The sequence below is a fragment of the Aquarana catesbeiana genome, linkage group LG08 (assembly GCF_042186555.1).
Source record: "Aquarana catesbeiana isolate 2022-GZ linkage group LG08, ASM4218655v1, whole genome shotgun sequence".
Taxonomy (NCBI): Eukaryota; Metazoa; Chordata; class Amphibia; order Anura; family Ranidae; genus Aquarana; species Aquarana catesbeiana.
The window spans coordinates 24,534,276-24,548,081 of record NC_133331.1 but is presented as its reverse complement, the minus strand read 5'-3'; the positions used below and the strand labels follow the sequence as shown (position 1 = coordinate 24,548,081).

At 37.5% G+C, this 13,806-nt stretch overlaps 1 protein-coding gene across 1 annotated transcript in view; it reads left to right on the top strand.

Moving 5' to 3' along the window:
* LOC141105641 (alpha-2-macroglobulin-like) overlaps positions 1-13,806 on the top strand; it is a 175,249-nt gene that overhangs the window by 120,132 nt on the left and 41,311 nt on the right. The window contains 3 exon segments of the mRNA XM_073595612.1: positions 4,798-4,881; positions 8,901-9,077; positions 13,675-13,756. Coding sequence (XP_073451713.1) covers positions 4,798-4,881; positions 8,901-9,077; positions 13,675-13,756 — 343 coding nt within the window.

The following is a 13,806-nucleotide window of genomic DNA, read 5'->3' as shown; positions in this document are numbered from 1 at the left end:
CGTAGTAGGAAATCACCGTGATTGCTGTATCCATTATATAACCCATGAGTATCAAGTATCTACCTTCTCGGTCTTTAATTTCTGATGATAAGGTGAATGGTGTGGATCGGTGAAATGCAATTAGAGTTCCCCTTTGCTTGGTACAGGCAGAAGCCGTGTAAATTTGTTGATAAAAAGGAGAAATATATTTTGGAGTAGAATCTTTGGTGAAGTGTGTTTCTTGGAGGCATACTATGTGAGCCTTCTTGTTATGGAAAGTACGGAAGGCTTTGGTCCTTTTTTGAGGGACATTTATTCCCTGAACATTCAGGGAAAGTATATTCAGTGGTGCCATGGCAATAGATCAAATAGTTTTGACTTACTTTTTGTTATGCAGAGCTGACTGCGCAGATCAACCTGTGTGGACTGAAGAGATGAATAGATAGAAAAGAAACCAGTGAATTCTGGAGTAAAGAGTAAACAAAAAACATATGAGATTAGATGATACATTGTATAAATTATTTTTTGCAAGTAATCACAATTTACCCGTGAAAGAGAATAAATATCTCTCTCAGGGGAATAAGTGCCTTCGTCACACTCCCACATAATATGGTTGGGAGAATGAGGAGGGCTAATGGGGGTACACGGATCTTCCGCTTACAGGAGAGAAGTGCTATGTCAAAAGACATCAAAATGATGTTTCATTAATTGGAGTGCAGAATATAGTTTTTGTTGAAATTATTTATTCCAGGGTGGTTGTATATGGTTAGTCTTGCCCTTGGCTAAATAATTCAGTTAGAAAGGTACTCTTAATAACTTTGGTATTGATGAAGATAGTTTGAATTATTTTGGGATTTTAACCCTTTTAGAGTAAACAATTACATATTTTATTCATATGCAACTGTTTAGATATGTTAACTCATAAAATTGAGGTTGTATTGCTTCAGATTAGAATAAACAAAAACATAATTCTAGGAACTAGTTAGGTAATAATATATTTGTTTTAAGAAAAGAAAGAAAAAGCTTTGATTCCCATTTTGTTCTGAAATTTTCTGGGTGCTGCCTGAAGGTGAAGATGATGCCATTCTTCTGCGTGTGGGAGTGTAGCTGCTTGTGGGTTCTGTCAGATTTAATTTTAAAAGGGTTTGTTGTAGTTCATCTGCTGATCTGCTTCTGTAAATTGTACCTTGGTAGTTAAATCTGACTGAAAAGGGGAAACCCCATTGATACATAATGTTGTGGCATTGCAGTTCCATTAGTTGGGGTTTCATGGATCGTCTTTTAGTAATAGTAAGTTGGGATAGGTCAGCAAAAATTTGATAATTGTGTCCTTGAAAATTAAGTTCCTTTTTTTGTCTTGCAGCAATTAGTATTTGTTCTTTCGTTCTGTAATAATGAAATTTTGTAATTATATCACGTGGGGGTCCATCTTTCTTTTTGGCTGTGAGGGCTCTGTGTACTCTGTCCAGTTCTAAATGTTCAATAGGGATATCTGGCTTTAGTTCTTGTAATAGAGCAGTAATAGTAGATTGCAGGTCTGTCACAGTTTCAGGTATTCCCCTTATGCGCAAGTTTGAACGTCTGGCTCTATTTTCGTAATCTTCGAGCTTAGTTTGAAGTATTAAATTCTCTTTTTTTAATTGTTCCAATTCTGTTATATTTTCTTGGGTTGTAATTTCAATTTCATCCATTTTTATTTCTAAGGCTGCGGTGCGGTTTCCCAGCTCTCTTATTTCTTTGGTTAGGCTTTTTGTTATTTGGTCTGAGGTTTGTTTTAAAGCCTTATGAAGCATCTTTTCAAATTGTAATAATATTACTGAGGATGCTGAGGAGGCTTGTGGAGAAGTTTGTGAGAGGATTTGTTCTGTATCTGACTCAAATGGAGAGTCTTGCTGTGACATTTTCTGTCTGTGAGAGCGCCCTGATGCTGTATATTGTGAGGTGACTGGAGCTGCTTCAGCTGCAGTGAGTGCCTGTGAGCTCTTTGTGAGGTGATTTTTATTTCTGCCACGGTTTCCTCCCAGTATCATATTTCTTGCCCAAACTTTCACAGTTTGTTCCCTGGGGCAAAAAGGTTCAAATGGATACCTTTCGAGCCTGCAGGCTCCGCTTTGTCCTTCTCTTCTCTCCTCAGCGGTGTGGAGCTCTAACAATGCATGTCTGCTCCGTTAGGCTCCGCCTCCTGCCCCTCCCAGTTTTTCTTTTTTAATAAATCTTCAAAAATGTCAACAATTCTGTGTTTTTCTGTCAATATGGGGTGCTGTGTGTACATTAATGAGGGAAAAAAATGAACTTAAATGATTTTAGTAAATGGCTGCAATATAACAAAGAGTGGAAATTTAAGGGTTTAAGGGGGTCTGAATACTTCCGTCCCCACTGTATATATATATATCTATCTATATATATAGATAGATATATATATTATATATATATACATAATTTTTATATAGATAGATAGATAGATAGATAGATAGATAGATAGATAGATAGATAGATAGATAGATAGATAGATAGATAGATAGATAGATAGATAGATAGATATGTATATATATAGATATATAGATATATATATTATATTCCTTTATTTTCTATTCTATTTTATACTCTTTGGAAATTCAAAAACGAATAAACAAAACAAATTCTGAAAACAAATGAATCAAATGAAACTACGTTGCCTTTTAACAGCTATTTATAATGAAAACTGCATTTTTGGGAGCTCACTGTTGCCTTGGGTTACCAAGCATCCAGACATTTACGCATTTTGTAACTGCTGCAAGTGGATTGAGGCTGTCTGTAAAGTCTGTAAAAAAGTTAATAATAAGTATTTACCTTTTCCACCATTTAGATATAAGCAAATCAAAGTATTCTTGTCAGGCATTAATAATGTATATATAAAGCCAAATGTTTTTTGTTTTTTTCTTTTAACCTTGAATGGAGTGTTTGGGGAGTCGTTTTTTTTTCTTTTGTGGTAAGTGTCCCTGCTGGGGGTTTCACTCCCTCTATTTGTCTTGGTGATCATTTTCACCAGAGTGAAAGTAATGGCAAATCTAAAATTATGAGTTACCGCCAAAAATCGATAGAGAAGAAATCTTCTAATGTTGGTAATTGTTCTGAGGATAACTGTCCAAGAAGACATTTGCCTCATTTTGGAGGGATCTTTCTACTCCAGGTCATAAAATCTTATTTTTATTATCTCAATTCTTGATATTAGACATGTGCACTGACAAAAAATGTGTTTGTTTTAGTTTTTTTAGCTTTTTAGAAATTTGGAAATTTGGAAACTCGGAATTCGGGAAATACGGAAATTCGGAAATTTGGAAATATGAATTTCTGTATTTCCTGAATTCTGAATTCCGTATTTCGATTTTTCGGATTTCAAAAATTTGAAAATTTGAAAATTTGAAAAGCTGAAAATTGGAAAATAAGAAAGAAAATCAGTAAAATTCTAAATAATAACAAACTCATTAGTTCGTTATTATTTTGAATTTTACTGATTTTCTTTCTTATTTTTGAATTTTTGGATTTTTGAATTTTTGAATATCTGAATTTTTGAATTCCGAAAATTCAAAATTAGGAAATTTGAAAATTCAACATTTCATAAATTTTGAAAATTCTGAATTTCCAAATTTTTCAAATTCCAAAATTTGGAAATTTGAAAATCCAAAAATAAGAATGAAAATCTGAAAATTCAAAAGAATGAAAATCTGAAAACTCAAAAACCCCAAAATCTGAAATAATAACTAATAATACATATTAAATTATAGGTATTAGAATTTCCTTTCTAATTTGGCTGTTTGTGAACGTATACAAATGTATCTGAAATTACGAATTATCCAAAAAAACAAATGGAATGGAACAAATCAATAATAAATAATAATAAAAAGGTTTTATTACTATTATTATTATTATTATTAGATCATTACGTTCCATTGGTTTAGATAAGTTATTTGTTATTTTATGTAATTTGTAACTTTGCATAAATTCGTACTCATTACGTTCACTAACAGCCAAATTTGAAATTTCCAATTTCCGAAATTTCCAATTATCCAATTTCCGAAGTTCCGAAATTTCCAATTTTCGAAAATTCGGAAATTTGAAATTGGAAAATTCGGAAATTCTAAATTTTGGAATTTGAAAAATTTGGAAATTCAGAAATTTCGGAATTAATGAATTTGTCAAAATTTGTTAAAAAACTAATTCGGAACTAAACGAATTGCACATGTCTACTTGATATATGACCCCAAGGGACACTTCTGATAAGCTTAAGGGATATTTATACTTCCTTTATTTTGGGCTGCTGTTTTGAGTATCTCAAAGAATTCAATGTGCATGTACGTATTTGGTTTGAAAATGAAAACACTCCTGTTGCAATGTTAAAGAGAGCCATTCTGTGAGGCTTCATTCACATGGGTAGCTGTAAAAACAGGTGGCTGATCCACGTTTTGTTCCAACTTCTCCCCGCCTGCCCAACTAAACAGTGCATACACCGACAAAATCTAATTTTGTCAAGCTGGGTGATGCCGACAGAGTCACTCATGGTTCAAATTTTGGAAGATTCGGCAGGAAGCAGCAGAAATGGTATGGCTAGTTTTACTTTTTTAAGTTGGTCATGAGTTAAGTTTGTGCTCTCTTGAGGAGCTCTGGTTCTTCCCACCAGTCATCGTGTCACTAATGTGTTCTGGAATGACCAGAAAAAAAACCCCACAGGTAAGTATAACCTTTCCAGTTTTACAGGGTGGCTCTTTTTAAATCTCATTAACACAGTGACAGTCGCTTTAAGATAGCACAATTGTATTAAGTGTCATGTTGCTATTCTAGATAATACTAAGACAGAAGAGGTTTCCCTACAGTTCCCCGAGAACATCCTGAAAGATTCTGAAAGAGCTTATGTGACTGTGTTGGGTAAGATTCTGCTACATGACTTTATTCATCAACAGACTGAATACTTTCAAGTGTTATACCTCAAGCTGGAGACTCTTAACTTGATTATTATTAGTATAGAGGATTTATATAGTGCTGACAGTTTGCACAGCACTTTACAACATAAGAGCAGACAGTACAATTACAATACAGTAAAACCTTGGTTTGAGAGTGACTTGGTTTGAGAGTGTTCTGCAAGACAATCAAAATTTTTTAATACTTTTTTTCAATACTTTTATTAAACATTGAACAATTATACACAAACAGGGTTCATATAAAAGATTCAAGTATAAAGTTGACAACAGGAGGTAACAAATTATGTATTACGTAAACATAAGGGGGAGAAATAGGGAGGTTGGGGAGGCTTGCAGGCTGAGTGTGTAGAGAGGGTTATTCGTCTGGTATCATTTTAATACATTACTGATAGAGGAAACATTGGGAAGAGGACCTCCAGATCTTTTTTACAAGATTGCAAATTAACAGGATTATTCTATTGGCTCATAAATCCTCTATAGCAAGCCACTTTCAAGAAAAGGGTTATAAGCTATTGGTTAGGTGGTATAGGGTTCCTGCCTTAATGAACAAATTCTACCCGCAAATTTCTTTCAAAGTTTTGCTGGCAATGTAATAAAAAGACTGGGACATTACTACACATTTTTTGGCAGTGCCCTTTAATTACAGCATTCTGGAAGGATGTGGGGGAGATGATTAAAACATTGACATTTGTTGACCTTGGTTCGGATCCTTTGGGCTATCTCTTGCACTTAAATGAACAACCCCTTCACCACTATAGAAAGATGTTGTTAGCGCTAATGCTGAATGCTGCCCGGGCTCGTATTCCAGACATGTGGAAGTCCACAACTACACCTTCTCTGAAAAACTGGTTTTCTAGGATAGATGAAATTAGTACAATGGAATTTTTGACACCTTCTCTCTGTGGTAGCGAGGAGGAGTGTAGGGATACCTGGCAGCCATGGATAACCTTTTCGGGCATCCCTCAATATGTTGATTGCATTTCCTTATAGGGTGTGAGGGTGGATTGGCAAGGATGAGCTGGGCCCTGATGGGGCAACTCCGGGAGGGGTGGTGGGGTGAGGGGGGGAGGCAGTGAAGGGTTTGAGTTAGTTATATTTAATCCTTCTTTTTTCTTTTCCTTTTTTTTTTTCTTTTTTTTTCTCCGTTTTTTAGTAGATTTTGTCTTCGGACCCCCATTGATGGGGTCAGGAGAAAGGTTTTAAAGTGGCTAAGTTAAGGTATAAGCATATAGGTTAACAATTGCAGTAATCAATGCATATCGACATATTTTGAAGGTTATTATTTGATTCAAAGTGAATTTGCATTAAGGTGGCGTATTAATTTATATTCTGCATTAATCTCTTATCTCTAGTTTATATCTTTAGTTTATAAATTTAATAAGTGTCAATGTTGGCTTATTAGATGTATATGCTTAGTGAGGTTGGTTTTGTAATAGGTTTATTTCTTTGTTTGTCTTCTTTTTCTACATGATTGTTTATATTTGGAAAAATATTTGAATAAAGAGTTATAAGTAAAAAAAAAAGAAACAAGAGATAATTCATAACAAGCACATATGGCTTTTCCTGAAGATTGGTTTTTAACCATCCGAGCCCGAGTAACATTCATAATCTTCGGGATATCACTAGAATAGATTCAGCAGTGTAGGCTTCCTATGCCCCCCAGGTAGATCTCGCAAGAGAAAATTGGGGTGGCCTAGGAAGCTTTCCCCAACATACGGACTCCCGTTCCGGAGTCCGCTAGCCCATGCTAATTATGTTCCCCTATATGCTCTAAAGAATCATGAGGACATGTAAACAACCAGTATAACAGTGTTGTCAACCACGCTATGGTGTGAACCATGGAAAAGGAACCAATTAAAAGTTAGCAAAGGGGGGCGAGAGGAAATCAAAAGAGGGAGAAGGAGAATAGAAAAGAAGAGAGGAAGAAATCTAGAAGATAGCGAAGACACCGAGGGGGAGAAAGAAGTCCTGGTCCATTATGTCGAGGAGAGAACATATTCGGTCAGGGTGCCCAGACCGTGACAAATCTCTGAACTTTGTCTTAAATACTGATTGCTTTTTCTTGGGTTAGAATCCAAGATATTTTCCTCTTTGCTGCTATGAAGGACACTGAAGGCTGCTTCCAAGCCCATACTATGGTGATTTATGCCCCCAGTAAAATTAAGTAAATCAATTTCTGAGCATTCACAGGTATCTTTTTAACTTTTTCGTTCAATGAAGCAATAAGCGGAGTTTTGGGGACATCCAAGTCCGTGACCCTCCATAGCAAAGAGAAAATCCGATTCCAGAAACCCCGTATACGGGGACAGTACCATCATATATGTAGTAGATCACCCCAGTGCCCACATCCCCTAAAACACAGGGGGGAAGCCCCTGGGAAGATCTGCGCTAGACCAGAGGGGACCAAATACCAGCGGGTCATAAGTTTGACACTAGCGAAACATTAGCTATACCTTTAAAGGAACGAGAGAATTGCTGATACCAGGTTTCTGTGTCCCAATCTATGTTCAAATCTTGTTCCCATGCCAAAGCATACAAGGGTTTATCTGAAGTCTCTGCCAAAAAGTTGTATATCAAAGATATGCCCCCTTCTGATCTCTGAGCTCCGAGCACCATTTTTCATAGGGTGTGACTCTCGGGATTTTTTAATAAATTTTGACTGGATATACAAGCGATGTCTTGATATACAAGTAGCGTCACAACTGAGGTAAAGCTGTCCACATAGACCATCCTCCTCACTGCCATCAAAGTTGTCCCTTCCACTCTGCGCTCCTTGATTGCTTCAAGCCTCGCTTTCAGATTGCTCTACTGCAGGGTAGTCTTCTCGGTCACAATTGCAGACTGACAGCAGCGAGAGGGGACGGTGTGGAGGATGGTCTTTGTGAACAGCTTTACCCCGGATGCCTGCATACTTAGATGTGCCACTTATAATCATCAACCATGTTAGTTGCTAAATGTTGTACCTCCATTAAATGTGACCATATTGCTACACTTAGAGGTGCCTCTCTTCTCTTTTATACTCTGTAGCTCCTGCTGGATTTTGCTTCTAATCCCCTTGTGGAGGCTTCCATTTTTGGATGGACATTTTATGCTTACACAACCTATCACATTGCTATAATCTTTTTATACGGACTATAAACTGAAGGACTTATGAATAAATGGTTGTGGAATGAATCATTTGAGTTTTCATTATTTCTTATGGGGAAATTTGCTTTGATATACAAGTGCTTTGGATTACAAGCATGTTTCCGGAACAAATTATGCTCGCAATCCAAGGTTTTACTGTACAATTCAATACAAGAGAAATCAGAGGGCCCTGCTCCTTAGAGCTTACAATCTAAGAGGGAGGGTCAAGAGCTAAAAAAAAGGTAATAACGGTGGAGGATGGGTTAGTGGAGAAAATAAATGTACAGTTAGGTGGGGGCTGGATAGGCCTCTCTGAAGAGATGAGTTTTCAGGGCTTGTCTGAAGGTGGACAGAGTAGGAGACAGTCGGACAGATTGGGGTAGGGAGTTCAAGAGGATGGAGAGGTTCTGGAAAAGTCCTGGAGGCAAGCATGGGATGAGGTGACAAGGATCCTTATTTTCAATAAAGTGACAGTTACTTTCAACTAAGTCCATTGAGTTGGAGAATTCCATCACATGGCTAAAATAAAGATTATGATCCATGTGTGTTAAAGCTTTGTGAATTGAACTTTAAATCTGGTGCAGTATTGTACATTTTTTAGCTAATCGAAAAGGATATTACAAAACCAAAAATGAACTGTACCTGCAGAAAATACATTTTCGTGCCAAGAATTCTTAATTTAAAAGTCACATTTAAACTGAAATGTAATTTCTTACTTAACCTCGGTGCGCTATGCTTGATGGTAAACGTGAGAGTAAAATTTTTAAAAAGAACATGATATTCATGTTTATGTTTTTGCAGTATTTAATAATACTTTTTGCTTTTGTTTTACCCATACAGGAGATATAATGGGCACAGCATTGCAGAACCTTGACCGTCTCCTGGCCATGCCATATGGGTGTGGGGAGCAGAACATGGTCCTCTTTGCTCCCAATATCTTCATTCTGCAGTATCTGGAAAAGACTCATCAGCTGACCAATGAGATAAAGAGCAAAGCCATCACATTTCTCGAAAGTGGTGAGACATTGTGAAATTACTTCTTTATTTTTCTGCGAGGATTGGTATAAGTTATATGTTGCCATACTGGAATATGTTAAATGTTCGGTATTGAAAGAAATACACAGTGATTTTGCACATATCATAACATTTTCATTGTTGGATGTGATTGCGCCATCTTTAATATTATTATTATTATTATTATTATTATTATTATTATTATTATTTAGCAACAATTTGCGCAGCACTATACAAAATAAAGGTAGACATTACAGCTACAATACAATTCAATACAAGAGAAATCAAAGGGCCCTGCTCGTTAGAGCTTACAATCTAAGAAGGAGGGTCAAATGATACAAAAGGTAATAACTGTGAGGGATGAGCTGACGGAGAAATTAAAAACTAGACATGTGCAATTAGTTTAGTTCCAAATTCGTTTTTTAATGAATTTTGACAAATTTGTTCCGAATTTCCAATTTCCAATATCCGAATTTCCAATTTCCGAATTTTCAAATTTTCAAATTTCCGAATTTCCGAACTTTCGGAAATTCAGAAATTTGGAAATTCGAAATTCGAAAATCGAAATTTCAGAAATTGGAAATTCGAAATTCGGAAGTTCGAAAATTCTGAAATTGGGAAATTCGGAAATAGGAAATTAGGAAATTCCAAAATTAAAAAAATTGCCAATTTAGCCAAATTTGAAAGGAAATTCCAATACCTATAATTTAATAGTTAGTTATTATTAGTTATTATTTCAAATTTTACTGATTTTCATTCTTTTTTTCAGATTTTCGAATTTCCGAATTTTTAATTCCGAAAATTTGGAAATTTGTAACTCAAAAATTCAGAAATTCGGAAATTTCGAAAATTCGTAATTTGGATAATTTGGAAATTTGGAAATACGGATACATTTTAAAATTCAGAAATTCAGAAATTCAGAATTCGGAAATTTTAAATTCGGAAATTTGGAAGTTCGAAAATACGAATTTTTGGATTTCTGAATTTCAAATTTCCGAAAAAAGCAAAAAAACAAATGAGACGAAAACAAACACATTTTTTGTCAGTGCACATGTCTAGTAAAAACACAATATATTAGTTTGGAAAAAGATAGGCTTCTTTTTTTTTTCTAAAGTTACATATTTATTGTGTACTGTTCCAGACGTCGTCACGTCTCTGGGTGTGATGACGTCAAGAACAGATCGCCGCACAAGACTGCTAGACTACAAGGGGGCAGGAGCCACAGGGACAGGTCTTGTGCTGGGAGGATTAGGTAATTATATCTCAGCTGTCCAATCCCCTAGACAAAAACAAGCAATTAATCCATGCAGTACGGGCACGGGCACGGGCACCACTACATGGGGAAAAAAAAAACAATCCACATAAATTATACATTAATTTAGCATATTCTATGCATGTTGAAGCCTCCCTTATGTAGATATCCAAAAGCCCCCAGCCCTTCTGCTTAAGTGACACTTTACATTATTCCCTTTTAGGTCCTCCCCCAACTGCTACATTAAAAAGTATGTAGTCTACACCAGCACTGACAATAAGTAGACCCTCCCTAAAGACAGAAAGTTATGATCTGCAAGGAGGAAGAGGGCTATGCTAAGGAATTTATTTTTCTGTTGCAGTCAACTTTGCTAGTAAGTTCAAAGGCACTTTGCAAGTCAATAAACAATTGTAACCATCTGTAAAACCTAATTTTTCTGAGCTTTTATCGACCAATAAGATTACATTGCATTTTTTAGCATGCAATGGAAAGGAAAACTAACTTTTGGTTGCTTGCTATCAGCAACACAAGCCCATGTTCTTTACAGCAATTCTAAAATTATTATGACACTTTATAAAATAAATGTGGGAAATTTGTTGAAGTGTAGCACTTCCAAATATGCAGTCCACTCACCAAATCTTTGTTTTAGGATTTTATTGCATGCTTTTATTTACAATAAATTTGCAAACATTACATTTAGGGTTACCCTCAAAGGGGTTTTCAGCATTCCTCAGCAAATCAAATTCTTCATACCAGCCTCCTGACTTTCTCTGGTCTTAGAGGCTTCAGGCTGTTGTCTGTCTCTCCTGCCCAAAATTCTCATTCTTTTCAACTCTTGTGCACACATTCACTTCTGTATACCTTGCAGCAACCTTCTACACTGGCCTACACCCTGACTTCTGGACAGAGACCTCTTCTCTTACCAACGGTGGAGCCCTGACCTACAGTCAACTTCTTCACAAAGATCCTGTACACACCTGCACACTCAGTGTACTAAACACAAAAATGGAAAAACAGACAGCGCAAAACCTAACTAGTAAACACCCAGCAGCTGAACACTGAAGGCCAATATAGAAAACCTTAAAAGTAACTCACAAAATATAGCAGTGCAGCGCTTAATAGAACATATACAACAAGTACACATAAAAATATATAACATATGAGGCAAAGTCCCAAAATATATCTTAATCTGAGGAGATGAATGACTGCCCACTAGCAGAAAAGAAATTCCTCAGATGGTAAGAAAGGGTGCAGTGATAAGATAAACTTAGCATTCGTGTATCAACACCACTGTGTTCCACCACCAGGAGTCTAGGCTGCTGACCTTATTGAGTGGACCTTCTGCGCTAACAGAAATGTCACCCAAGCTTACCCTTCCACAGGGTTATGAAGAAGATGTAGATCCACTTGCAGTGTCCAAAAGTCAATCCCATCGGCAGGTATATATCATGTTAAAAACAAAATAACAAGACATAGTGCTCTCCATACGAAAAATATAAAATGTATTGAATAAAAGAATATTACTCACAAGGGTAGCACTGTTTCCCAGTGCAGGAGTATAAAGCATATAAAAATAGAACTGAATGGGTGGCTGTACTGACGTCATGGAGTCCCTTTTCCTATGGAGAGCACTATGTCCTGTTATTTTGTTTTTAACATGATATATACCTGCCGATGAGATTGACTTTTGGACACTGCAAGTGGACCTACATCTTCTTAATAACCCTGTGGAGGGGAAAGCTTGGGTGACCTTTCTGTTAGTGCATAAGGTCCACTCGATAAGGTGAGTGGCCTAGACTCCTGGTGGTGGAACACAGTGGTGTTGATACACGAATGCTAAGTTTATCTGCACCCTTTCTTACCATCTGAGGAATTTCTTTTCTGCAAGTGGACAGTCATTCATCTCCTCAGATTAAGATATATTTTGGGACTTTGCCTCATATGTTATATATTTATATGTACACTCAGTGTACTAAATTTCTGACAAAACCTAGACCCAGGATTGGAGACTTCCTCCCTCCTAAGTCTATACAAAGCTTCCTGCAGGCAGGGTTGAATGGGAGATGTTCTCCCAGTGATCAGCCAGGGGAAGTGAGAGGAGAAGAGGAGGAGAGCCGGTCGGATCATCACACAGAACAGGGATTGCCCGCTCTGACAGTTTTGATTTGATTTGCCTGGTGGCTGCAGCGGCGTAAGTCCCCACCTCCTGGACTTGATAGACAAAACATTGGTCCAATTTCAGGATGTGTGACATCTATCATAGGAACCGATCCAGAAGGCGGGACTTTGTGTGCCTGCGAGCGCCGGGCAATTCAAATCAAAGCTGTCACAGTGGGTGATCCCCGCTCTGTGTGATGATCCGGTTAGCTCTCCTCTTCCTCTCCTCTCTCTGATCCCCGTGCACTGATGAGGCTGCACTGAAGGGCACTGGTGAGGTTGAATTGATTGGCACTGATCAGGCTGAATTGGTGGGCACTGATGAGGCTGCATTGATGGGCATTGATGGGCACTGGTGAGGCTGCAGTTATGGGCACTGATCAGGCTGCATTGATGGGCACTGGTGAGGCTGTATTGAAGGACACTGGTGAGGCTGCATTGATGGGCACTGATCAGGCTGCATTGATGGGCACTGGTGAGGCTGTATTGAAGGACACTGGTGAGGCTGCATTGATGGGCACTGATCCAGCTGAATTGATGAGCAAAGATGAGGGTGCGCTGATGGGCACTGATGAGGCTGCGCTGAAGGGCACTGATGAGACTACATTGATGGGCACTAATGAGGCTACATTGATGGGCACCGATCAGGCTGACGTGATGGGCATTGGTGAGGCTGCATTGATGGGCACTGATGAGGCTGCATTGATGAGCACTGATGAGGCTGCATGAATGGGAACTGGTGAGGCTGAATTGATGGGCACTGATAAGCTGCACAGATGATGCTGCACTGATGGGCACTGATAGGCTGCACTGATGGGCACTGATAGGCTGCATTGATGGGCACTGATGAGGCTGCATTGATTATGTTGTTAATATTTATTATTGTAACGTAATTCTTCATAAAACATTTAACAGTGTCATTTCATGAGCTAATTTATGAGGGTGTGTTTAGGGGCAGAATTAGGGGTGGGGCAGGGTAGCGAGTAACTCTTAAGGCCTGGCTAGTAGCTCAGGACTTGAAATTTTGAGCCCTGACTCATAACTTATTTGGAATCTATAAATACAATAAATCTACAGACCCTGGATATCTGAGCATGTATTACTTTGCTTATTACTGGTTATGAAGATTAAATATTGCAGAAGTTTCTTGTAAAATGTTTAAAACATTTACAATTTGTATGTTTTGTTTAGGATATCAGCGACAGTTGACTTACAAGCGTTATGACAGCTCATACAGTGCCTTTGGAGATGATGACCCCAAGGGTAACACATGGTGAGTGCCATGATTTACAATATTTTGTCCGCATATTTCTTAAAGTCTAC